This window comes from Mustela erminea, chromosome 9 (assembly GCF_009829155.1).
Source record: "Mustela erminea isolate mMusErm1 chromosome 9, mMusErm1.Pri, whole genome shotgun sequence".
NCBI lineage: Eukaryota > Metazoa > Chordata > Mammalia > Carnivora > Mustelidae > Mustela > Mustela erminea.
The window spans coordinates 5,065,708-5,090,554 of NC_045622.1; the positions used below are offsets into that span (position 1 = coordinate 5,065,708).

The 24,847-nt window shown below is 39.7% G+C and overlaps 1 protein-coding gene across 4 annotated transcripts in view; it reads left to right on the plus strand.

Annotated features, from left to right (window-relative positions):
* ELMOD1 (ELMO domain containing 1) overlaps positions 1–8,409 on the plus strand; it is a 62,684-nt gene extending 54,275 nt beyond the window's left edge. For all 4 annotated transcript variants that reach the window (XM_032359022.1, XM_032359025.1, XM_032359023.1 and 1 more), the window contains one exon: positions 7,008–8,409. In XM_032359022.1, the coding sequence (XP_032214913.1) occupies positions 7,008–7,180 (173 nt within the window). In that variant the 3' untranslated portion in view covers positions 7,181–8,409. The remainder of the gene's footprint in view (positions 1–7,007) is intronic.
* The last annotated feature ends 16,438 nt before the right edge of the window (positions 8,410–24,847 follow it).

Here is a 24,847-nt window from a genome sequence, read left to right on the forward strand (position 1 = left end):
CTTCTCTTTTAAATTTTTCCAGCTCTTCTCTTCTGTTAATTTGCTGAGCAGGTCTGCAGTCTATGGTTAAGACACAGCTGTTCATCCCAAATCCACTGCAGGGGAATACTGGTCCCCACTTCATTTTTACAATGTGACAGAGTAAACGGCAATTTCTTTTCTCTAAACTCCTAACTAATAGTGATTATGTTACCTAGTATTTTGTCCTTTTTAGTGTCTGCTTCATCAGGACTTCTAGCTAGAAAGGGCACAGTTAATGCGTGCGTTATGCTCCTTTCGAAACTTCACTGAAGTTAACATAAAGGCTTTTTCCAAGAAATGATAAACCCACAAGGACAGGAAAAATCAGGAATGAGGCAGGAAAAACCTCATTTTGAAAGCTGGAAAACAGATGAAGTGATAACTGATTTAGCAGTCCAGAGAAAGCAAATCCCAAATAGGTAGTGTGGAAATGTGACCTGATTTATTCCACGGGAGCTCCCAAAAGTTTCAGGAATTGGCAGCATTGGGTGTCTCTGGAAATAGGGGTGAAGGCAGGATCAAAAACAGCAAGACTGCTTGAAAGTGTCTTAAAAAACTCTTAGAGGCCCAAATCCCCTTCCCTAGGACACAGCTTTTGTCCTTCCCTGCCCCGCAGGAGAGGCTGGTGGATTATTCTTTAGAGAGTTAAAGGGTCTCCTCTGGTCTAAGGACAATCAAGTACAGGTACTGGTGAACCACACTGGAAGTGATGAACTGAGTTGTGCAAGCGGCTTCTCCTTCCCCATTCCTCTAACTTCAGCAGCCAGTCATGAGAGTGACAGGGCCTTCTCTGGGTTGCCGGAGCAGCCCAACAGAAAAGAGCTTAAGATGCTGACCTCTGGGTCTCCCCAGTGGAACAGCCCAGCCATATCACTCTACAGTCATGCTCACACCCAAAAAGCCCTCCCACATGCACAGAACTTTTAGTCCCTGACTTTTTATTTAGTAAAAAATATTAAGACAGCCAAGGATTATCAGATGTCTCAGTGTTAAAAACATGTCCTCAAATTCTTTGACAATCCTCCCATTAAGAGGTAGGGTTTGTTCCTCTTATCCCTTGTATCTGGGCTGACCTGTCGGATGGCCAGTAGAATATAGCAGAAATGACACTATGTGACTTGCAAAACTACATTAGAAAAGGGTTTTGCCTTGTTCTCAGAGACTGAGCTGCTTTTGAAGGCATGAGCCACCATGTAACGAACTGATCTCTACATGTTATAAGGAAGTCTAGGATATATGGAGAAACCATACATAAGTGATCTCACTGACAGCTCCAGATGAGGCCATAGCCAACAGCTAGTGTCCCCACAGACATGTGAGTGAAGATACCTTCAAGTGATTTGTGAAACAGATATCACAACCACACCCTTCAGGCCTTCCCAGTTAGACTTCAGACATTGTGGAACCATCCCTCCTATTCCCTTTCTGAATTCCCAGTCCACTGAATTCATGAGTGTATTAAATGATTGTTTTAAGCCACTGGATTTTGGAATAATTTCATAAGCAATACTAGATAACAAGAACAGTAATGAAAGCCTCAAGCATGAAAGAGAGTCCAAAACAGCAGAAATAAAGCCACTAGAAGAAAATAGAAACTATGCAGGGAGAGGAAAACTTCAAAACTATGTATCATTAGTACCCGCAAGGAATTAAGAAAAGAAATTGTAATTAGGAAACAAGAACAAGGTGCCACAGAAAGAACATTCAGAAGATAAAAGAGTGTTCTTAGAAATTAAAAATCAGAGAGCAAAAATGAAAGTGCCAACAGGGATTAGAAGATAAAGCTGAAAACACTCCCAGAAAGTGGAACAAAAAGTATAGATGAAAAATAGAAAATAAAAGTCAAGATATTAAAGGACCATTTTAGAAGTCTTATATATGAATAATGGAATTTCCAGAGAAAGGAACAATGACACTAAAGGGAATCAAAGAAATAAATCAAGAAAAATTTCCAGAACTAAAGGATGAGTTTTCATAATAAAAAACCCCAGCATAATAGAGATTAAAATATATTCATACTAAGGTCCCTGTCACTGTGAAATTTTATGACACCAGAGAGAGATGATTCTAAAAATTTCCAAAGCTGCCCCATGATGGATTGGGAATCAAGGTGACACTGGAATTCTCAACAGCAACCTCTTCTGGAATACTCTAGAAGAGAGTGGAATAATGTCTTCAAAAATTTAAGAGAATTTTTTTAAAATCTAAGGGCATATGATTTCAATTTAGATTTCTATACCCAGGCTAACTTCCCAATTAAGTGTGAGAAAACAATAAAGACATATTTTAAATGCAAGGTTTTAAACATTTTATCTCCTTGTACCATTATTAGGAAGATCCTGAAGGATATGTTTTCACAAAGAGAGTAATCCTGAAAGAATAAATGGGGTCCAGAGAGCAGGAAATCTATTACAGGAACCAAGTGTAGAGAATCGTCAAGGATGAAGGTGAAGGGAAAGCCCAAGGTGCTATCTGTGCAGCAGGATAAGAATAATAAATCTAGATTGTAACAGGTCAGAAGGCTCTGGTAGAGACTCTTTGAAGAATATGAAACTGATGGAACATCTACTGTGTGGGAATACACTGCAAAGATGCTAGCATAGGTTAGAGTTCAGTGGGTGGAAACTAAGCAAATATAAACAGAGAGGGCAGCTGATAATACTACACAAAGAAAATTGTTAGAAAACATGTGATAATGTGGTTGGAATGGGTGAAAGGGAGCTACGTCTTCATCTTACAAAGCTAGTCCAGAATATCAAGCAATGGCAATCGTGTTATATAAAGCTATATATAATCAAATATAATCAAAAGAATCAGTACAAGAATTGATATGTTCCTTCAGGGAAGCAGTAATTAAGGTAGGAGGTGCTGCTGGTTTTGTGTTTTTTTTGTAAGAAGCCTTGTTAAACTATGAGACTAAACTATGTGCACGAATAATGTAGATAAAAACAAAGCAAATTTAACAATACATATACTTTATAACTTGTTAATAATGGAAACTTAAAGTCCCTGAATTGATAGGCCTTCAAGACAACCGTAGCCCAAATGAGTAGCATGCAATAGGGTTACTATTTCCCACGGCCCTCACCAGCTTTTAGAAAGAGCAGCAATCCTCCCTGTGAACTGGGGTATAAGCAGAGGGACTCGTGCCTCTCCAGAGGAAGCAAACTGTGCCCTGAATTTACTGTTCCTCTATCAGACATGATCAGTTCTGCACATTTCCTCTGTAATATTCTTGCAATTGCCTGTGTCCTTGCTTATGTCTCTGCTGTCTACTAACTGAATGCAGTGAAGCAAAACCAAGATACATTCAAGCAACAAATACACTGCAGGCTTGGGCTGGAAGGCCAAATTAGTATTCTAAACAGGTATTTCATCTAGGTGAAGAAATAGAAGAAAATAATAGCTCTATCATTCTGACTTTATAGTATTATTCAGTGAAAACTGCACGGCCAAGGCGGTATGCTACAAAAACTGCATTCAATATAAAGCCCCACTGAACATACAGTTCCACTGAAATGAAGTAAGGCTGGGTGTAGTGAGCACAAGGAAGATATAATGATCAGAGGAAGAAGAAAAAGAATCATCTTTCCTTTGACCTTCAGAAGAAGGGGCTATTCAGTAAGAATAAGATCCAGAGAAAGAGAATACACTAGGAAAGGCGGTAGGTACAGTGGTGAGAAGGAGCTGATTTCTAGTTCTCCCTTCCAACTTCCAGCTATATTGTGTAACTGTATACACTATTCAAATATTTTTTTCTAAGCCCAATGTTCTCGTCTGTTAAATGAAGATATATGTGCACTACCCACTCTACAAAGCTGTTGTAAGAATTAAGCGACTGTAAGCAATAGCCTGGCCTCACTTTTCTCTCTCTACTTTCCATGCCATTTTGTTAGCTTCCTTAGCTACTACATCATTAGCTGAAATTGTCTCCCTGGGTGTCCCTCCTCAGAGACAGAGAACTGGGGAGCACAGGAACTGTACCTTTTTTCTTGTATCTGCTGCACTTTTGTTAACTGGCAGGTAAGCCAGCTGATCAATCAACCAAGTAGATAAGTGAACACTCTGTAATGTTATAAAAATGAGTGGAGATTTATAATTATAATATGTACCCTGGAAGCCAAGCCACCATTTCTGCATTTTGAATAAAATCACATTATACAATCTCTATTTTCCCAGTGTGATAGCGAGAATCAGCAAGCTTGTACTTCACTTTTGTACCCTGAGATCCTGAGAAAGGATCCTGAGAATAGTGTCAAATTTTTAACCACCCCATTTCTAGTCTTATCCTTGCCTGCCTTTTGTTTTTTTCTTGCTTTTTAAACCTTTCTAAATGTTTTTCTGTAATTGCATGTAAGGTAGAAAAATGGAGACACCAAATGGATCTGCATTCTTCTAACACTCTGTACCACAGTAGATCACCTTTAGAATGAGTTGCCAATGCACAAGCATACTGTGGAAGAGTGACTATTTATATATAAGATGCAAAAGTGAATTCTTCATTAAAAGATAATTTTCACAGTGCCTGTTCATTATTGTCAATATGGGTAAAGACCTTAATCACTCATGAGATAATAATGGGATTCTAATTCACCATGTGTGATTTTAATTCATAGTATTAGAAGCCCGACTCTATATACAAAACATTTCAAGTGTGTTTATTTGAGCTTAGAGGCCAAGTCAGGAAAATTATGTATTTTATGTAGCTTTGGAAGGAGAAATTGTAAGTGGTCATAGATTTTACTTAAAACCATAAAAAATGTAATATTTAGGAAAAAGCCAAGGGAACTTAAAAAGAGGGCATCTTTTAGAACAATGGATCTTAAATTTTAGTGGCCTGAGATTCATTTTACTGCACTGCAGCTGAATCTGGGTTGGGAGGTCTGGACACTCAGAAAGTACGCCACAGCATTTGTGGGATACTTTAGAAGTTTGCACAGTCACTGAAATGGACAGATGACTGAGTTCTTTTGGTTGAATAAGGTGCTGAGATTAGAGGAAACTACTTCCTCTTGGTGTGCACTAAACCCCAAATAACAGTAAGTAGACTCCCAGTCACGGCACATGAGAAATGGTGAGGAGAAACAGGGATGCTTAAACTGGAAAAGGTAGAAGCTCAGGGCATAAGAGATATTTCAGTTACCTGAGTTGGAAAAGGACTGAATTTGTTCCAAGAAATACAGGATAAAAGATTTTGGCCCAGTGTGAGGAAAAACCCTTGAAGAATCAGGTTCTTCACATCCATGGCACAGGCTAATGTCAGTATTATCACCAGAAGAGCTCAAGGCTGGATGCTGCCTCCGGGACTCCCAGCACCAGACAGAGCAGAGATGGACTGGACAGCCCCTGGGATTGCTGATACCTGTGATCTGGGGCTTCCTTGAAGTTCCCTGACGTTTCCCTGACGGTACCCATAACAGTAGCAATGGCCCTGGGGTGTGGCCCAGAGGCATGTGAGTGAGGGTTGCTGTAAGTCCCCATCAAGAGATATTAAAAACAGACACATCAGTTAATATGCTTAGAGGGCCCAAAGATAATCCAATCCTTAAAAAAATGCAATGGTCACATACTGCATGGAGCACTGGGTATGGTGCATAAATAATGAATTCTGTTATGCTGAAAAGAAATTAATTAAAAAAATGCAATGGTCAAACCCCCATAAAAGTAAAATAAGTTTTCTCTCTCCTTACTACCTTTCTTTCTATAGTTATAGAGACCATATACTTAAAAATGTAAAGCATATTTAACAGTGTATTTAACCAGGTATGTTTGTGGAAGTAGACCAGTATCTGGAAGTGTGTTGGGGGTGGGAAGGAGTTTCACTTCTAATTCTGTATTACAGTGAGACATGGTAAGAATTTTTTAAAACATGTTTATGGACCTATGTTAAAAGCTTTCTCATGAGTAGCTAATTAATAGAAAAACAAATGGGGTTTTTCTGTTTTTTGGTGTTTTTACTATTAGCATTGAGAATGTTTGCTCCCAAATTCTCTCCCCATGCCCCTTATCATTTCTGCTGCTCACTCCTTCCTGTGGAGGTGGAAGAGCTAGGATTCAAACCAGGTTTCCAGCTTCAGAATCCATCTCCTATATTCTGCTCCTTCTAATGCTAAAACCAAGAAAAGCTTCTGTAATGTTTGGTTTTTTAAACTAAGATTATTTCCTTAAATGTTTTGTTCTAACATATAATGAGACACCTGAACTTGTAATGGGTTTAGTACATACAAATATCTATTACTGTGTTTTTTAAAACCTAGTCACATTTCAATTCTGAATGTGTGGTGGGGGAGGGTATAGAGTGGGGAAACAGAACACAGTGAATAAATTCAAATACTTAACATTTATTCCAAAAATGTTTCCAATCCAGATCATTCATTGATAACACTTTTGAGACACAGAAGTATTTGAATATGACATTATGCTTCAGAGCAAGAAGGTCTTATTAACAATTTCATGTAGTTTATTGACCAGTCTGTGTTGTTCAGAGTTGATTTACAATTTGTATTGTCTCATAATAAACTGTCAGAATGCATTTGTTTGATTTGTCAGAGTAACTTAAAACTTTACTTAAATCAAATATCAAGAAGGAAAAAAAGCTGAGTGGAGTAATTTTGAAAAATCAGACCATTATGTTAATTTAATCAAGAGGGGAAGGATGAAGTAGTCACTGTTGGCCTTTCAGATTATGTTCCAGATGTGATCCATATTCAAAAGATGGCAGGACTGATTTGTCTTCCTGGGAAGAGTGACAATAATTCCAAGACCAGTTGCAAAAATCTGCACATTGGTAGCGTCTACTGCACTAGTTTTAAAGAATAAACTTTAACAGTAGTATTTGATGCATTTTGATCTCTTCTTTGAGCTCCGTGGTTGCTGTCATTTGGTCTGACATCTCTTTCAGCATTCAGTGATTTTGAATGTGATTAAGGACTTCTTTTTCCTCCTGCATTCTTCCTGCATTCTTACCACTGTCTTATCTCTACCAGGCTATTTGATGCATGAGTTTCATAAGTTTTGGATTGAAGAGGACCCCATGGACATAATGGAATTCAATCGTGTGCGGGAGAAATTCCGCAAGAGGATCATAAGACAGCTGCAGAACCCTGACATGGCACTGTGCCCACACTTTGCTGCCTCAGAAGGTTTAATCAACATGTAGTCACCCATGCTGGTTTTAACAGATACCCCGGAACACTGCCTCATTGTCGTGTTAGATCCCTGCTTAGGTCCCAGCTCACACACTGAATGCACAGTGATTGTATGCATGCCTTTTGGTACAGTATTTTCATCTCTTGGTCATAATTACCAGATCCACAGATACCACTATTTGGAGGATCTGTCATCCAGTGACTGTTCATATTGTGGCATTATGCAGTGTTACATTTGCCTTGACACCCAGGTATGGAGAGAGTTTTCTATTTTTTTAGATCGTTTTCCTCCCCCTCATAATTCAGCATTGAAGAACTGTATTTCTCTAGCTGTATTTTGTATGTAAGAGATTTAGATGAATCTTGTTCTGTGAAAGCCTTTTAATTTATTGTTCTGTTACATGACTACTGCTGCTAGCTCTTCAGGCCAGGTTTACGCTTGGATCTCATTCCACTAAAGTATATGACTTTCAAATAATGAAGACAGACAGACACACGATAAGCCAAACCATTCCTGCAAACACAGCCCCGCTTCATGAAAATGTAACGAGGCTTACAAGAAGCAGATTTAGGTAGGTGCTGTTTTTGTTTGAAGAACCACAGAATTATATTGTATCCTTCCCCAGCTGCAACCGTGTCATAGTCATATGGACACCAAATTATTGTATTCCCATATTTTTACTGGCTTGGATGCCTAAATAAGTTTATGATGCTTGGAGCCTCAGAAAAGAAGTATGCATACTTCAAGCTGCAAAAGGTTTTTCACTGCCTGCCTCTTGCTGAACTCAGAGTTATACCCTGGCACTGTTCTGATCCAAGCATCTTTGCTTGGGGAACCCAGTGCTGACTGGTTTGTTTTCAATGTCAAGAGGTTACATCAAAAAACAATTTGCAAGAAAATGTGTTGCAAGAGAGGGACCTAAACTGTGTCCTTCTGTAATATTTCTTGAAAATAGTGACCTTGTCTTGTATCAGTGAAAAAAGTAAATTGCTTGGAAGGGGAAAAACATCAAATCATTCCAGAACTGCTAAAAATCATTTTAAAAACCATGATTTAGTTTGGAATTATGACTGTAGTCTGTTGAATAGTATTTACCATGGCATTTCATACCCATGGTATTTTATACCTTCTGACTATCAATTTTAGTATTATTAGACATTTGTGTAATCACTTGCTTACTAAAATGAAGTCTGAGTACTGCCTAACTGTCATTATATGAATAAATTACATGTCATCCTACTGTAACGTATAGTGGATTTCATTTTAATATTTTTGTGCTTGTACAGCTTCTGAAAATGCAAATATGTGAGTGGGTAGAATGTCAAAGACAGACAACCTAGAGCTGAATATAAATCACGCCATCATTCAGAGTAACCAGGTGTAAATTAGAGTGTGTCATGTCTGAGAGACTTCTTCTATTTAATCTTGAGGCCTGATGGTGCTTTAATGAAAGAATAAGATTCAGCTTCCTCTTTGTAACTTCCTATAAAGCCTGGTTTGTCTGAGAGACAACTGATAAAGGCAACATTAAGATGCCTTTTGTTTCCTTGTCCCTTCTAGCTCCTCCAGGACTGTGCTATACTTTCTCTCTCAGCTGCATACCAGGTAGCAGCATTTTGCACTGTGTCTAGTACAGCCCTGTGCCCTTCGACAGAATGGAGAAGGGAAGGAGTTGATGAACACGTCATGTGTATTGTGAGGAGTGACAAGAATATAGATTCCTCTCCAGGGTGAGAACGTGTGAACCTGCCAAACGGCCAGTCCTGGGAGCTGTGAGTGTGCCCTGCGCAGTCAGTACAGCCTCTGTCAGCCGTATGCGCACCCTGTCTCCTTCTATCCGCCACGGCCCCGTGTCACTGACGTGGCTTGATAGTATGTGACGTTTACACCAGCTCACGTCTCTTCTGCTCAGGTAGAGACAGTTGATGGTAACAAAGCTGAGAGTTTTCCCTCCCAGCTCCTTGCATCTCTCCCTGTTGTATCCTAACATGGCTGCACAATTGTAGGACGAACAAACTGCCAGCTCCATCTAGTTCTGAGTATTATTAGACTTCGTGTTCACACCTCTTTGTGAAAGATGTGTTCTACCCAGTAACATGAAGTGAGGTGAGAAAAAGAAGAGGAGAAGGTTTCAAAAGCAAGAAAAAATGTGTAATGTGTATGTGTTTTCCCCTTGAGCATTCTTAGCTTGCTTATCTTTATTCCACGGAACAAGTGTTGACCACTTAAAATGTAAATTATGTGGTAGTTTTCCAAAACACTGCTTGCTATGATAAAAACACAATCCTATATATGCTACAGAAAGAAAACTCTTTGAAGCATCATTTTTGAAAATTGTGACTTCCATTTGACTTTCCTTATCACAATTCTTATTATTGTAACAGAAAAAAGTTTTTGTCTGATAACTGACCATCTTTTCCATTTAAAACTTAAATATATACCTATTTCAAAAGGTAGGATGACCTTACAATATATCTTCCAAGGCTCAAGACTTTTAAGAGAAAAAGAGGATATTGTTAATAATTTCTTTAGAACAACAGTGTGAACTGGGACAGTATAAGGAAACTGAAATGTTAGGTGCCTGAGAGAGACCAAGGAACAGACATAAGTAGGCACCGTCTACCCACAGCTCGGACTCATGCGACCTGATTTATTCAAATTGAAGCCTCTGGCAGAAGTACATCACAGGGATACAGACACTTTGATATCTAAGATACTACCCAACATCTTAAAGACCCATAAGAGGCACAAGCTTTATCTGAGAAGCTCACATGAATAGACTAGGCTTATTTATAGAAAGTCAGCATAGGGAAACAAAACCCAGCAATCAAACTCCATGGCCCTAAATTATCTTCATCTGGGAACAGATGGGGCCAGAACCAAACTGAAGAAATATCAGGGGCAGACCAGAGTTGGGGAAATGTGGGGATCAGGCATGAGAAACAGAAGGAAAAGGGGACAGGAAAAAAAAATGTCGGCTAGACCCATAACCATACCTAGGAAACTTTGAGCCTCAGTGACATACTGTATCAAAGTAATGCCTCTAACTCTTCAGGGAGCTTAAAGTAACTGCTATAATCTGGAAACAAAATGGCAGAAAAGCAGAATCAAGTACAACATCAAGTCCTAGAATGACACAGGTCTTAGTATGGAGTCCATTTCAAGACTGAACTGTAGTGAGTGCTGATGCTATGTGCCAGGACCATGCTAGCCTTTATTTGCATTAGTTCATCTCCCCAAAAGCATACAAAGTGAAACTGCTTCCTTTGTTTTTCAGCCAAACAGGCTCATAGAGTCAAATATATTTTCACAGGTCTCAAGAGAGCGAGATATCACCTCACACAGCAAAATCTTGGTGAGGATGTGAAGAAAAGGGAACCTGGGTACACAATGGGTGGGAATGCAAACTCGTGTAGCTACTCTGGAAAACAGTGTGGAGGATCCTCAAAAAATTAAAAATAGAGCTATTCTATGATCCAGCAATTCCATTTCTGGGTATTTATTCAAAGAAAATGAAAGCACTAACTCAAAAAGGTATCTGCAACCCCAACTTTACTACAGCATTACTTAAAATACTTAAAATAGCCAAGACATGAAAACAACTCAACTGTCCATCAAATGATGAAATATATATACATATGCCATGTTTTCTTTATTCATATATTTTACATACACAAACATGCATGCATGTGTGTGCGCACACGCACGCACACACACACACACAGGAATAATATTCAGCCATAAAAAAGAAGGAAATTCTGATATTTGTGACAACATGGATGGAACCTGAGGACATTATGCTAAGTGAAATAAGTCAAAGAAAGGCAAATACCTTATGATCTCACTTACATGCAGAATCTAAAAAACAAAACAAAACAAAACAACCCTGAACTCACAGATACAGATACAGATACATATTGTGGTTGCCAGAGCAGGTGGTAGAAGCTGGGTGAAATGGGTAAAGGTGGTCAAGAGGTACAAAAAAGAAGTAGTAAATGGCAAAGCTAGATCTTGAATCCCTTAAGCCCTGACTTTTAATCATCATGCTGCTCCCTACCTGGAATTATTCTCTACTGCCCAGGCTGGATTATAAACTTAAGTACATAACCTACCCTGCAAGTGATGATATATATACAAATAACAGTTCTTGCTCAGGTGTCTTTAGGATGAATTCATATATTGCAGATCACAAATGCTGTCATACTGTCCCTCAGGAATTCCCTCATTTTTGGTTAGAATTTCTTCCTTGATACACAAAGAACAATTTTGATAGGATTGTGAGCTCTCTCTCCTAATCTGTCTCTCCCCCGAGAGTCCTGGAAGCCAGGACACCACCTCCAGTCTCCGCTGTGGGAAGCTTCAGTGAGGTTCCTCCATGGTCCTGTTGATCCTGGGCTGCAATATGCTCACACAGATGCTTAGGACAGAGGGCAGGGCAAGGTTACAAAAAATAAAATCCTGACTCAGTGCCTTCCTATTATTTTATTTTAAATACCTGGCACTGTGGTTGGATTTGCAAAGGGGCTATAGATGAAAAGTTTATGGTGGGGCGCCTGGCTGGTTCAGCTGGGTAAGCGTCCAGCTCTTGATTTTGGCTCAGGTCATGATCTCAGGATCATGAGATCAAAACCCATGTCTGGCTCTGCACTCAGCAAGGAGTCTGCCTGAGATTCTCTCTCTTCCTCTGCCACTCCCCCTACTCGTGTAGGCGTGCTCTCTCTATCTCTATCTCAAATAAAGTTTATAGCAATGAGAAAAGTGTGGCACAGAGAAGAGAAAGCTGAGATATAGCTTGTAAAGCAACAGCTGAACCCTCTCCATCATGCAAGGTGGGTTAAGGGAGGTCCCTTAAGACTGCCACCTACCATAACAATAGTTCAGATGCATTACACAGCATCACAAGACTTTATTAGGGACATTTCTAAATCAAGGATTAGCAAGAGGAAAGAATATATGAGTATGTTCCATGTCCCAAGGCATACCAAGGCCTGTGTGCTATGCCAGACACACTGTAGGTCTGAGTTCGGGTGAAGAACCCCAGGTTCCTGTTGCCCTTGCTTGCTTTAGGGCAAGCCTGAAAGCAACCATGGGGAGGTGGTGATCTGACGGGATCACTTAGTACCCAGGCAGTCTGGATCTGGCTGCCAGCTGTCCACCCCTGCAGACCATGGGGTGTGTGGGATGTTGCCCCTGGGAAGGAAATCTCTGGTCCTAATGGAAGGAGAGCATAGATACAACCCCTTCCGAAGGGAGAGAAAAGAGCCTTCAGGCACAGATAGTTGGGTCAAGGAGCCCAAAGAGAGCTTTTGAGTTCTTTTTTGACAAATCTCATCACATCACACCCATACACTTACATTTTAAATATATTAGCTCTTCTGCGCCAAGTGTGTAGCAATTAACATGGAAGAGGGACATCAGCAGCCTCTAGGTGTATGATACTAACAGTTACATAATCTGCTTTTGGTTGAGTTTTTACTATTTCTGCAAAGTAACAGAAGGAAAAAACTGGCAGTCAGAAGACCCATATTGCAGCATACCTGCTGCTAGCCTTCATTAGGTCAATGACTTGTCCTCTGTGACTTTGCTTTTATCATCCATAACAGAAAAATAATAATGACAGCTCCACTTCAGAGGATTATTGTCAAGAGTAAAAGTCAAATAAGCTCTTATTAATTAAAGTGCTAGGGAAACTCCAAAGTACTGGTTAAAGACATGTTTAATTATGGTTAGTATTTATCCATTAGGTTTTTGGCTGTGAGATTACTCTAAAAGAAAATTAAGCTATAAAATATGTCCTTGTAGCCAGTGTCCCCCATTGATTCAATTCAGTAAATATTTATTGAGAACTCACTTTGTGCCAGGCATCTCGCCAAGACTGGGGATAAAATGGGACACAAGACAGTATCCTTGGTCTCACAGACCTCATTGTCTAAATAGCGCCTTGCTTGTCAAATGTGGTCTTTGGGCCAGCAGCATGAGCACTGATAGAAATGAATCATTGCAGCCCCTCTCCAGACCTACTGAACAGGAATCATGTAACACTCTCCTCAGCTGGTTCATGTACACGTTTAAGTTTGACAAGCACTGCTCTAGAGGGTATCGATCCAGTCAGTCTCCACTGAAACCTGACAAAGCCTAAGCCTCAGCTGTTAATGGTTTAGAAATAAATCAAACATTCCCTTTGTTTTCCCACAACTTACTCTGGAAAACAAAGAAGGACTACATGTTCTGTTGTCATCTGCTCACAAGTGCAGACAGGAGTGCAACATGGAAAAGGAGGAGGACCGTGACGGACAGGATGTCTGTGTCCCCTCAGCACACTGTGTTCCCTTCATACAATGAAAACCTAATCTCCACTGTGATGGTCTTAGGAGGTGAGGCCTTTGGAGGTGATCAGGTCATAAGGATCCCTGGATAGGAGTAATATCCAGGGATATTCTCTTATAAGATTCTCTTATAAGAAGAGACATGAGAATCTCTTTTCTCTTTCTCTCTCTCTCATCCTCTCTCTCCCTGAGCACACGAGAGGATGGCCATCAGCAGACCAAGATGAGTGCCCTCACCAGACAATGGATCTGCTGACAGGTTATGATCTCAGGGTCCTGGGATCGAGCCCCCCATCGGGCTCTCTACTTAGCGGGGAGCCTGCTTCCTCCTCTCTCTCTGCCTGCCTCTCTGCCTGCTTGTCATCTCTCTGTGTCAAATAAATAAATAAAATCTTAAAAAAGAAAAAAATGGTTACCTTTGGATGGGAGAAGCTGTTTTTATTTTATACACATCTATATTTTCCAGATTTTCTTCCAGTATTTGTATGGTATTTATAATCCAAAGGAAGCAATAAATGTTTCCATGTAAATAACAATATAACACTGACAAAGAATAGCTCTGGAAATCTAAACATATGCACATATTCCTTGGCAGGAAAGAGGGGACAGTCTTAAATCACAGGCCCAGGTTGCCGAAGTAGTGAGAGCCAAGCCTAATAAATACTCCCAGTAAAAGCCTTGTCAGATGGCAGACCCCTGGGCTGGTCCTAGCCAGGAAGGACCCCTCCTTTCACAAAGCCATTACCTTGAGAGATTCTTATTATCTCACTGGCTCTGAGACCATTAGTATGTTGGTTTTTCCTCTTTAAAAAAAAATTTTGTCAGTAATAATTTCAGGCACTGAAGCAAAAATTCCAGACAGCACACCCTTTGCCAACACTTCATAAGTCTCTGAATAATGGCACCATGAATATTTATGTCTTGTTATTAGCACAGCTACAAGGAATGACAGTTTCAGCACCAAGTGACCATATTCGTTTTCATCTCACTGTTTGACCCTGAATACTCTTTATTTCTCCCACTCAGCAGCATCATACACCTTGCTACAGACTTGCATATGGCCCTGTTACGTAGGTGGAATGCTCCTGGAAGAAAGACTCAGCTTTCTTTTCCTGTGCAACCAAAGAGCTAGTGAACCACGCACTCATTCATGTATCCATCAGCAGATACTCACTGAGGACCCTGTGCTGGGCTCCGGGACACAAAGCTGACATGCTCCTGTACCTGCAGGTCAGGTCAGGAGACAGACAGGTCAACAGCCCATTACACCACAGTGAGGTGAGTGCAATGAATGGTTGGCACTGGATCGTAGGTACAGTGGCAGATAACACTACCGGGGACAACACGAGCAAAGGCACTAAACTCAAAAGACCACAGTCTGGGCAGAGCATGACAAGCAGTTCAATGTTGTCAGAGAGCAGGGAGACGGGATAAGAATGGCCTCAAAGGCTGCGAGAAAAAGCTGGGACTTGAGGGTGAATTTAAGGATCAAAAGTAAAGGGGCAAGACTGATGGGACATTGGGAGTAGTCTAGGAAACAAAATTATGGGACCCAAACTGGAACTGAGGGGGTGGGTATATGGAAGAGGAAACAGATTCAGAAACTACTAGAAAGATTAAATCAAAAAATATTGGTCCCTGATTAAAGGAGGAATACAGTACGCATTTGGATGAGTTGGAAGAGGAATATCAGGGTACAGGAGAAGGAGAAGGAGCCAAAACATAGAAAAATTTGCAGATTATTTTATGGAAATTTCATCTGTTTAAAACATGGTATCTTCCAATCCAGGTTCTTATTGTCTCTTTTCTTTTTTTTTTTTTTTTTTTAAAGATTTTATTTATTTATTTGACAGAGAGAAATCACAAGTAGATGGAGAGGGAGGCAGAGAGAGAGAGGGAAGCAGGCTCCCTGCTGAGCAGAGAGCCCGATGCGGGACCTGATCCCAGGACCCTGAGATCACAACCCGAGCCGAAGGCAGCGGCCCAAACCACTGAGCCACCCAGGCGCCCCTTATTGTCTCTTTTCAATATTCAAATCTTCTTCTAGTCCCTCAATAATATTTCATCATTTTCTTCACTTAGGTCACTTATTTCTTCCTAGATGAATACATATCGATTTTTTATTTCCTTGTTGTTATTGTAAATGGGCTCTCTTTTTCATCATATTTTCTCATTAGTTGCATCAGTTAAGATTCACTTGGTTACAAATGACAGAAAATCCAACTCAAATTGATATAAACAAATAACAGTAAACACATTGAGCACTTTTTATTGCTAGATACTGATCCAAGCACTTTGTATGTATTAACCTTCTAACTCAGTTAAATAAAGGGAGAAAATTTAAACGAAAAAAATGAGTCCTGTCTTCAAATACATTTGGACCTAGCAGCTCAAAAACTCTCACGAGGACTCAGTATGTCTCCACCTCTTGGCTCCACAGAGGCAATGAATGAAACAGCTTCCACACTGTCTAATTTGAGGGACAGGCCTGGCAAGGATTTAGGTGGAGGAGCCTGCTCCAGATAAAGACCTCACATTAAGTCTCGTCACTAGCCCAACTTGAGATGTGTGTGCATCACAGCTACTAGAGGGAAGTGGTGCTTTGACTGACTAGATGTGGTCATGTGCCACTCTCCCAAAACTGTACACACTAAGAGTAGGGGAGGAGCCACTCAGTCTTAAACAAATCCTTTGCAAAAAGTAGGGACATGGAAGAAGATGGCAAAAAAATAATAATAATAATAACCAATGGCATTTGTACTCCATTGGTCACTACTCCGATTACTATTATTCCTTTGGATTAAAACTATACACACACATATACATGCGCCTAAATAGTACATGTGTAATATACACATAACAAGCAACCAGCCTGGATAATTTCAAGGTTACTTTAACTGGGTGTTGTATTAGAATGAATGTCCTAGTAGCCCCAATCTTTATGCTTCCCTGACTCTGATTTCTCTGCTCTCTCCACTGACTCTGGACTCAGCCTGATACCTCGCTTTTATCAATGGGACAATCTCAAACCTGATACAAACAGTCCTGAAAAAGAAACTTTAGGTTTCTTCCTCCACTCTTTGAACTTGGCCACCACCAGGAAGACAAGCTTGGGCTACCCTGCTAGAAGATCAAAACCCATGTGGAAGAAAGTCAAGATATCCTAGCTAAAGCTATCCTAGACCCAACCAAACCCAGCCGACCTGCCCTCTAAGTGCAGATGCATGAGCAAACCCAGCCAAGATTAGCCAAGTTCAGCCCAGATCAGCAGAACCACCCCACCACAGACTCATGAGAAATAAAAAATGCTTTTTGTTTTAAGCCATAAAGTTGTATAGTGATTTATAATGCAGCAATAGGTATCTGAAACAGACCATCTCCATTTATGCCTAATAATATGAAAAACCCGACATATTAATGGGCTAGCTCTGCTCAGGAAGATAGCAGGAAAGAGACGGATACATGGCTGCTGCCTCAGTAGGTTGCTACACTAAGCACACTAGCAGCCTGAGATCCCAGACAGCAGGGCCAAGAGTACTGAAAGGCAGAAGTAAGTTGTTAACAAAGGTGGTTTGCAAATCAGACCAAGTAAGTTTCAATTCACGCATTTTTTGATATACTATTAAATGATGTAGATAGAGGTCTAGGCCTTGAGGCAAAGGTAAAGGAGCTGGAACAAGGAGACACCGCTCATGAAATGAGAGCATAATTACCCTTGTGATATGACCAAATGCACGCAGGCGAGGTGTAGCCGACTGATATATAAATTGGAGAAGGAAAACAGCTGGCCCTAAGGTATAGGAAACTTGAAGGAAAGAAACTGCGCCAGATTTTCCCATGAAATGGGAAGAATATAATCCCTGGAAGTTTGGAAGCTTGCATAGTTTACTGATCTAAATCATGCTGCAAACCACAAAAAAAAATCTGGAAGAATTTATTTCATTGTTTTTGTGCTAGAATAGAAAAAGCAGAGTTGACATCAGGAGTGAGTTTTGTTTCTGCTTGACCTTGAGCAAGTCACATAATGTCTTTGGGGTTTTTTGGTTTGGGGTTTTTTTTAGGTTTGTTTATTTATTTTTAAGTATATCTACATCCAACCCGGAGCTCAAGATCAAGAGTTGTACCCTCCACCAACTGAGCCAGCCAGGCACCCCAGAACATCTTTGGATCTTAGTTTTCTCATACATAAAATAAAGAAATTTAATGATCTCTAACCTTTCCTCTGTGTCTAAAAATTCTCCCCTTCTCACGCTCTCTCTCTTTCTCCTCCCACACTGTTACTCCCTCTCTTCTCTTCTTTCTCTCTACCTCCCGATATATAGCAAAAAATATAATTTCTGTCGTATTTCATCCACCTTACCTTTGGTCCAAGCAGCAGCTCTTCTCCAGAGAGCTGGAAGAGGAGCAAAAAACCAAGCCAACTGTCAGGTCAGAGCTAAGGATGAGGGAGATATACATATCTGTTTCCAAACATATGATGAAAAGAATAATTTCTTGGCTACCACCATTTTCCAGAAATTTCTCAAATCTTCCAACAGTAATAAGGACTCTTTTTTGACACTAGGAAAATAATCAAATGTCTTTTTCTCCTTGGAGCACTAACCTGTTTGATGACACAGGAAGTGGCAGCCAAGTATCAACTTTAATTGCTCTCTTAATACACGTAGTAGATAAGGTCATTGTTTAGCTTCCAATATGCATCTCCCTTCTAATAATACCCCAATTTTCTTGTGGAACTAATTTTCCTCCAGTGTGTGTTTTCTTAGAAGAAAATTTTTGGAAACCACTTTCCGTAACAGAAGATGAAGGGCTCAGATCCTCCTCCTGGCCCTGGGAGTAGGGGCCAGGAGTGATGCAAGTAACTAAGACTGAACAATAAGACACATCCTGAGGACTTAGAATTTGAGCCAGCTTCAGCTGAGTTAGGGTTGGGGATTATTCTTTTCAAATGTTGCTCACCACACAGTTCCTTCCCCAAAATGCCTACTGAGATTTCCATGGGTTTTTATGGGTTCTACATTTCCAAGCTGTTTGTTCAGCCTCCTGTTGTGTGAGTCCCCTAACAACCTGCCAAAATTTCCCTTTAGCTGAAGTTACTCTGAGTCAGTTTCTAGTATAGGAGACAGAGAAACTTGATTGATGATGCAATAACATCCCGCCAAAACCAGTCTTAGGCATAAGTCAATGTTAGGCTCTCTTACTTCCTGTCCTTTTACACACTGTTTCCTGTGCTTCAGGCATTTTTCTTCCTTCAATAATAATAATAATAATTATTATTATTTATTTATTTATTTAAAATTCCAGATTAGGTCCTAAATATGAGACCTGAAACCATAAAAATCCTAAAAGAGAGCACAAGCAGGAATTTTTCTGTCACTGCCCATAGCAGTATTTTTCTATATATGTCTCAGGGAAGGGAAACAAAAAAGAAAAAAGAAAAAAAAAACCACCTATTAGGACTACATCAAAATAAAAAGCTTTTTCACAGTGAAGGAACCAACAAGAAAACAAAAAGCAACCTACTGGATAGGAGAATATATTCACAAAATATATACCCAATAAGGGGTTAATATCCAAACTATATAAAGAACCTATACAACTCAACACCAAAAAAAAAATTTTAAAATGGACGGAGGACCTGAATAGACCTTTTTCCGAAGAGGACATATAGATAGCCAACAAACACATAAAAAGATGTTCACTCATCATCAGGGAAATGCAAATCAAAACCACAATGAGTTATCACCTCACACTTGTCAGAATGGCCAAAATAAAAAAGATAAGAAATAACTAGTGTTGGCAAGGAGGTAGAGAAAAAAGAACCCTTGTAATACTGCTGATGGGAGTATCAATTTGTACAGCCACCATGGTAAACATTATGGAGGTTCCCCCAAAAATTAAAAATATAAATACTGTCTGATACAACAATTCCTCTCCTGAGTATTTATTCAAAGAAAACAAAAATGCTAACTCAAAAAGATATATGCAACTACACCCAAATAAAAAAAATTTCAAGATTTAATTTAAAAAAAAAATTCTTTTTTTTTCTTTCTTTTCTCATTTATCCACTTATATACTATATAACAAGCTAGCTGTTTAACATCTATGGTCTAGATTTCTTCATATGCAAAATGAGTATAATAGAAACATCTACATCACAGAATTGTTATGAGGATTCAATGAGTTATATTACCTGAGAAATTAAGTAATAATGTAAATGAGAATAATGTCCAACACCTGGTAAATGCTATATAATTATTTGCTATTGTCATTATGTACTGACTACTATACAAACAATTCTCTATGCCCTTCACAATGTATCAAGTAGGCACAATCATCTTTTTATATATAAGGAAACTGAGACTCAGAGAAGGTAAAAACTTGCCCTGGGTCCCACACTTAGTACCAACGGCAGAGTCAGTTTCATGTCTATATCTAACTTCTACTGTCGGCCTCAACTCAAGTTTACCTCCTCCAGAAAGCCTTGAAAATCCCATGCATTTTCCATGATGACTAGCTATTACTCTCTAAGCAATAAAATTTAATTTTTATAAAATGGTGACCTTGGAGATAGAGTGGGAACTGAAGACTGACATTAATCAATGAACTTACCACCATCTTTTCCTCTCCCTGGTCAAATTCCTATAACAAGGCAGTTTCCAAGTTCCCGCTAATCTTTCTGTGACTGTATAAAAAATGAACTTAATCATTTTCTAAGCTTAACAGTACAATTGTCTAACACAAGAGTAACCTCTGTTTAGGCCATTTAGTATTTAGTAATTCCACTGTGGAAAATTTGCCATAATATTTCCAAAACAAGGTGGTGCTTTTGTCATTATGCATCTGGCCTCTGGGATGATTTACACTTTTTTCTGGTATAAGTGTTAATTGAAGTATAATATAGTAATGTATAAAACATGGATTTTTACATATGTATAGCCAATGAAATCATTCATATCAAGAAAGGAAGTATCACCAGCTCTCCAGAGAGCTCCTTTATGTTCTGTCCAGTCAATAACCCCCATAAACAGAACTACTATTCTGCAGAATTCTATCAACCCAGATTATTAGTTTGCCTGTTTTCAAACTTAATATAAATGGAAATATAGGAAATGGAATCCACTGTATTTGGCCTCTTTAATTAAAGGTTATGTTTGTCAGATTTATACCTGTTGTTTCATACTCCAATACTTTGTTCTGCTTCGGTGCCGCATAATAATCCATTGTTTGAATTTTATAATTTACCTATGCTACAATTCATGAACATTTTGATTGTTTTCTATTTTGGTCTATTAGGAAGAGTACTGTAATAAACATTCTTGTGCAAGCTTTTATTGTACATATACATTCACTGATATAGTGTATTTATCTAGGAGTGAAACTGCTGGCACATAAAACCAACATATAGCTTTCTGAATTTTCCAAAGTGATCCTATTAATTTCAAAGTAATTACATTAATTTTAAATCATAACAGCAGTATATGAGAATTGTTGTTTCTCTATATCTCACTAACACTAGATATTATTACATTCATTTATTTTCAACTATTTTGGCAGATGCACATATTATTTTTGCTTTAATTTAGATTTCTCTAATAACAAATGATATTAACTATTTTTATATTTGTTTATTGGCCATCTGAATATTTTTGTGAAATTCCTGTCCCATACTTCAACTCACTTAAAAAAAAAATACCCTGCCCAATTTCTCCTATTGATTGGCATATCTTTATATATTCTGTGAATCTTATATCAGATGTACATATTGAAAACACCTTTCACTCAGTGGTTTATCTTTTCACTCTCCTAATGGTAACTTTGGAGAAAACATGTTTTACATTTTTAATGAGGTCTAATTTATCAACCATTTTTATTTTCACTTGATATTATTTTTTAATTGAGGCATAGTTTATCAAATAATGCTGCATTAGTTTCAGGTGTATAACAGTGATTCAGCATCTCTATACCTTATGCTATGCTCACTACAGTGTAGCTACCATCTGTCACTGTACAATGCTATTACGCTACTATTGACTAGGGGCACCTGGGTGGCTCATTCAGTTAAGTGTCTGCCTTTAGCTCATGTCATGATCCCAGGGTCCTGGGATCAAGTCCTAGGTCAGGCTCCCTGCTCAGCGGGGAGCCTGCTTCTCCCTCTGCCAGCTGCTCCTCTGCTTGTGCTCACTCACTCTCTGTCAAATAAATAAATAAAAATCTTTGAAAAAGAAACAGTACTACTGACTATATCCCCTATGCTGTGCCTTTCATCCCCATGACTTACTATTCATTCCATAACTGGAAGCCTGTATCTCCCACTGCCCTTCACCCATTTTGTCCATCCCCCCCACCCCCCCAACCCCCCGCTCCTTTCCCACTGAAACCATCAGTTTGTTCTCTATTTGCAGACATTCTCCCCAGCTGAGTAGAAGTACCCTCCAGATCATCCCTCCCTTCCCACTCCCAATTCCCATCCCCCACCTCCATCCCCTGTCTAAACTGGGCCTTATGAATTCCTACATGAACTATCTCCACGGGTTCCAAATTGGTTACCTTACTACAATATTCCTCCATCAATCTATTCTACTATTCCTTGTGAAACTCACCTTCCAAGTGGTATCTATGATCACATTACTTCTGGCTTAAAAATCTTCCTTGATCCCTCACAACCTGTATTTCTGTTTTTGTTTTTTTTTTAAGATTTATTTATTTATTTATTTGACACAGAGAGAGAGATCACAAGTAGGCAGAGAGGCAGGCAGAGAGAGAGGGAAGCAGGCTCCCCGCTTAGCAGAGACTGATGTGGGGCTCGATCCCAGGACCCTGAGATCATGACCTGGGCCGAAGGCAGAGGCTCAACCCACGGAGCCACCCAGGTGCCCAATCTGTATTTCTTTTATGTAAGAAAATAACTTTTAGACAGTATTTCATCCTCAAGGCATTTGGAACAACCACTGAGAAGGAAATGATGGAAATTTCACATAGACAAGAAAGTCAGAGGTGCCCGAAGTTAATTCATAGGCATACAAATTTAAATTTAAATTCAAACCCTAAAATCTCTATGAAAAATGAATTGGTGGGTACAGAAAGAGAAGAGGTGGTCTTGTTCACTAGATGGAGTGAACTAAGGTTGTGGGTTCTGTTTAAACCAAAGCCTACCTCAAAGGCATCTTGCCTTCAATCTCTCCCCCTCCAAACTTTGTATCATACCACTACCAGAGATATCTTTCTAAAACCCAAATCTATGTCATGCCTTTGAGAGCTTCCCATTTTTATAAAATAATGTCCACACTTAGTACTCAGATGGAGATAACCTCTGGTATCTGATCTTACCGCAAGAGATTGAGTGCAAACACATCCACAATTCTTCACCCCTCTCTGTATCCCCATCCCTTGCAATTTGACTTTGTAGCTGCTCCCAACAAGAGGTGGAGTCAACTTCCCCACCCTGTGAATATAGGCTGGCCTGTGACTAACTTTGGCCAATAGAAAGTGGCAGAAATGCCAGAGGACCAATTACAAGCTGAGGTCTCAAGAGGCTTTGCCCACTTCTACTCACCTCAGAACCCTCCCACTGCCAAGTGAATAAACCCAGGCTAGCCTACTAAATGATGACAGGCCCAATCACCTTGATTCACCATCCAACATCCAGCCAACCACCACATGTGTGGTTGCCATGATAGGCAAAGCAGCCCCTAGTCTACCCATTTGGTCACCACAGACTTTTAACCAAGCCCACCTGAATTCAGCCAAGCCCACATGAAATCAGCCAAGTCTGACCAGAACAGCAAAACCCCCCAACTGCCCTGTACCCTCATAAACAATAATTAATACTGATTGCTTAAAATACTACATTTATGGTAATCTGTCACAGAACAAAGCTTATGGTGACTTACTACACAGCACAGTTGAGACACCAACCTACTTTCCAGCTTCTCCTCCCACTCCCTACCTTGTACTCTGATATTCCTTCATCCCAAAGTACTTGAAATGCCCTATTTTACAGTCATATCTCACTGCCTTTGTTATGCTGTACCCGCTGCCTAGAAGGCCCTTTCCTCTCTCCTATATTGTGAAAAATCTCATCATTCAAGATCAAGCTCAAACATCATTCTTTCGATCATGAGGTATTTATCGAAGGCTAAGCACTAAAGTTTTAAAACTGAATAAAACATAGTCCGCCCACTAAAGCAGCTCACAGTTCAGGAAAGGCTAATGTCACTGTCTTATTTCTTTCACCTCCGACTCCCTTCGGTAGACTTAAGTCTTTCTTATTTCTTCCCAAGCACTCTTATTTCTTAGTTACAGCACAGCTCACAGTGTGGTGCCAGACATAACAACAGTACCTGACTTCTAGAAATCTCATGAATAATAGATGAGACTATGAAGGCAAAACCCTTAGCATGGTGTGTGAAGCATAGTAAGTGGAAAATAAATGTTAGCTGTTGTGATTTTTAAAACACATACTCTCATCTTCCCTACTCGGCTGCATGTAAGTTTCTTGAGAGCAGGAACTGAGCCAAATTCATCTTCGTGTCTGAAATGCCTAAAGTGTATATGTGCCTGGCAAATAATAAACACTCACCAGATGTTTGTTGAACAGCTATCACCAGATCTATAAGAACTGAGCACAAACCCAGTTAACTGCAGAGCTGTTCAGTGGCCCTGGGGCTTTAGTGTTATACTGGGGCGCCCTCTGCTGTGTATGGATTTGTTCACACATCTGGGAATGAACCAAAACTCTTGAGGGAATTCAGGAGTAAAGCTAGAAATTTCCAGAAAGACTTGTTCCAGGCAAAGGATTCATCTCCTTAACAAGGGGGTACTGATTTCCCTCCCCAGTGCTACCCCTGGGGTCATTCATTTTATAGCTGCAATCACCCACATCATCTGATTTTTTAAAAAACAAAATGTTTTGGCTTGGGTTTAACTTTCTTTTTAAGATTTATTTATTGTGGAGAGAGTGAAAGAGAGAAAGAGAGCACGAGTAGAATAGGCAGAGAGAGAGAGAGATTCCCAGACTCTGCACTGAGCATGTAGCTGGATGCGGGCCTCAGTTTCACAACCCCGAGTCACCACCTGAGCTGAAACCAAGAGTCAGACACTGAAATGACTGCACCACCCAGGCATCTCTGACTCAGGTTTTATATCTTGTCTAGATCACAAATTAGCCCTTCATAAGTAATAATGGAATAATTAAAGAAAGAGGGGTGGTGGAATAGATGGAAGGACAGCTCACAGTACTCCACACCTTACCATGTTTGAAAATCCTCTAAAAAGAAAGCGAGAAAGCAACCATGTAGATGGGACGTGTCCATCTCTTGGGATTTTAACTAAAGACACTTGGATGTAGA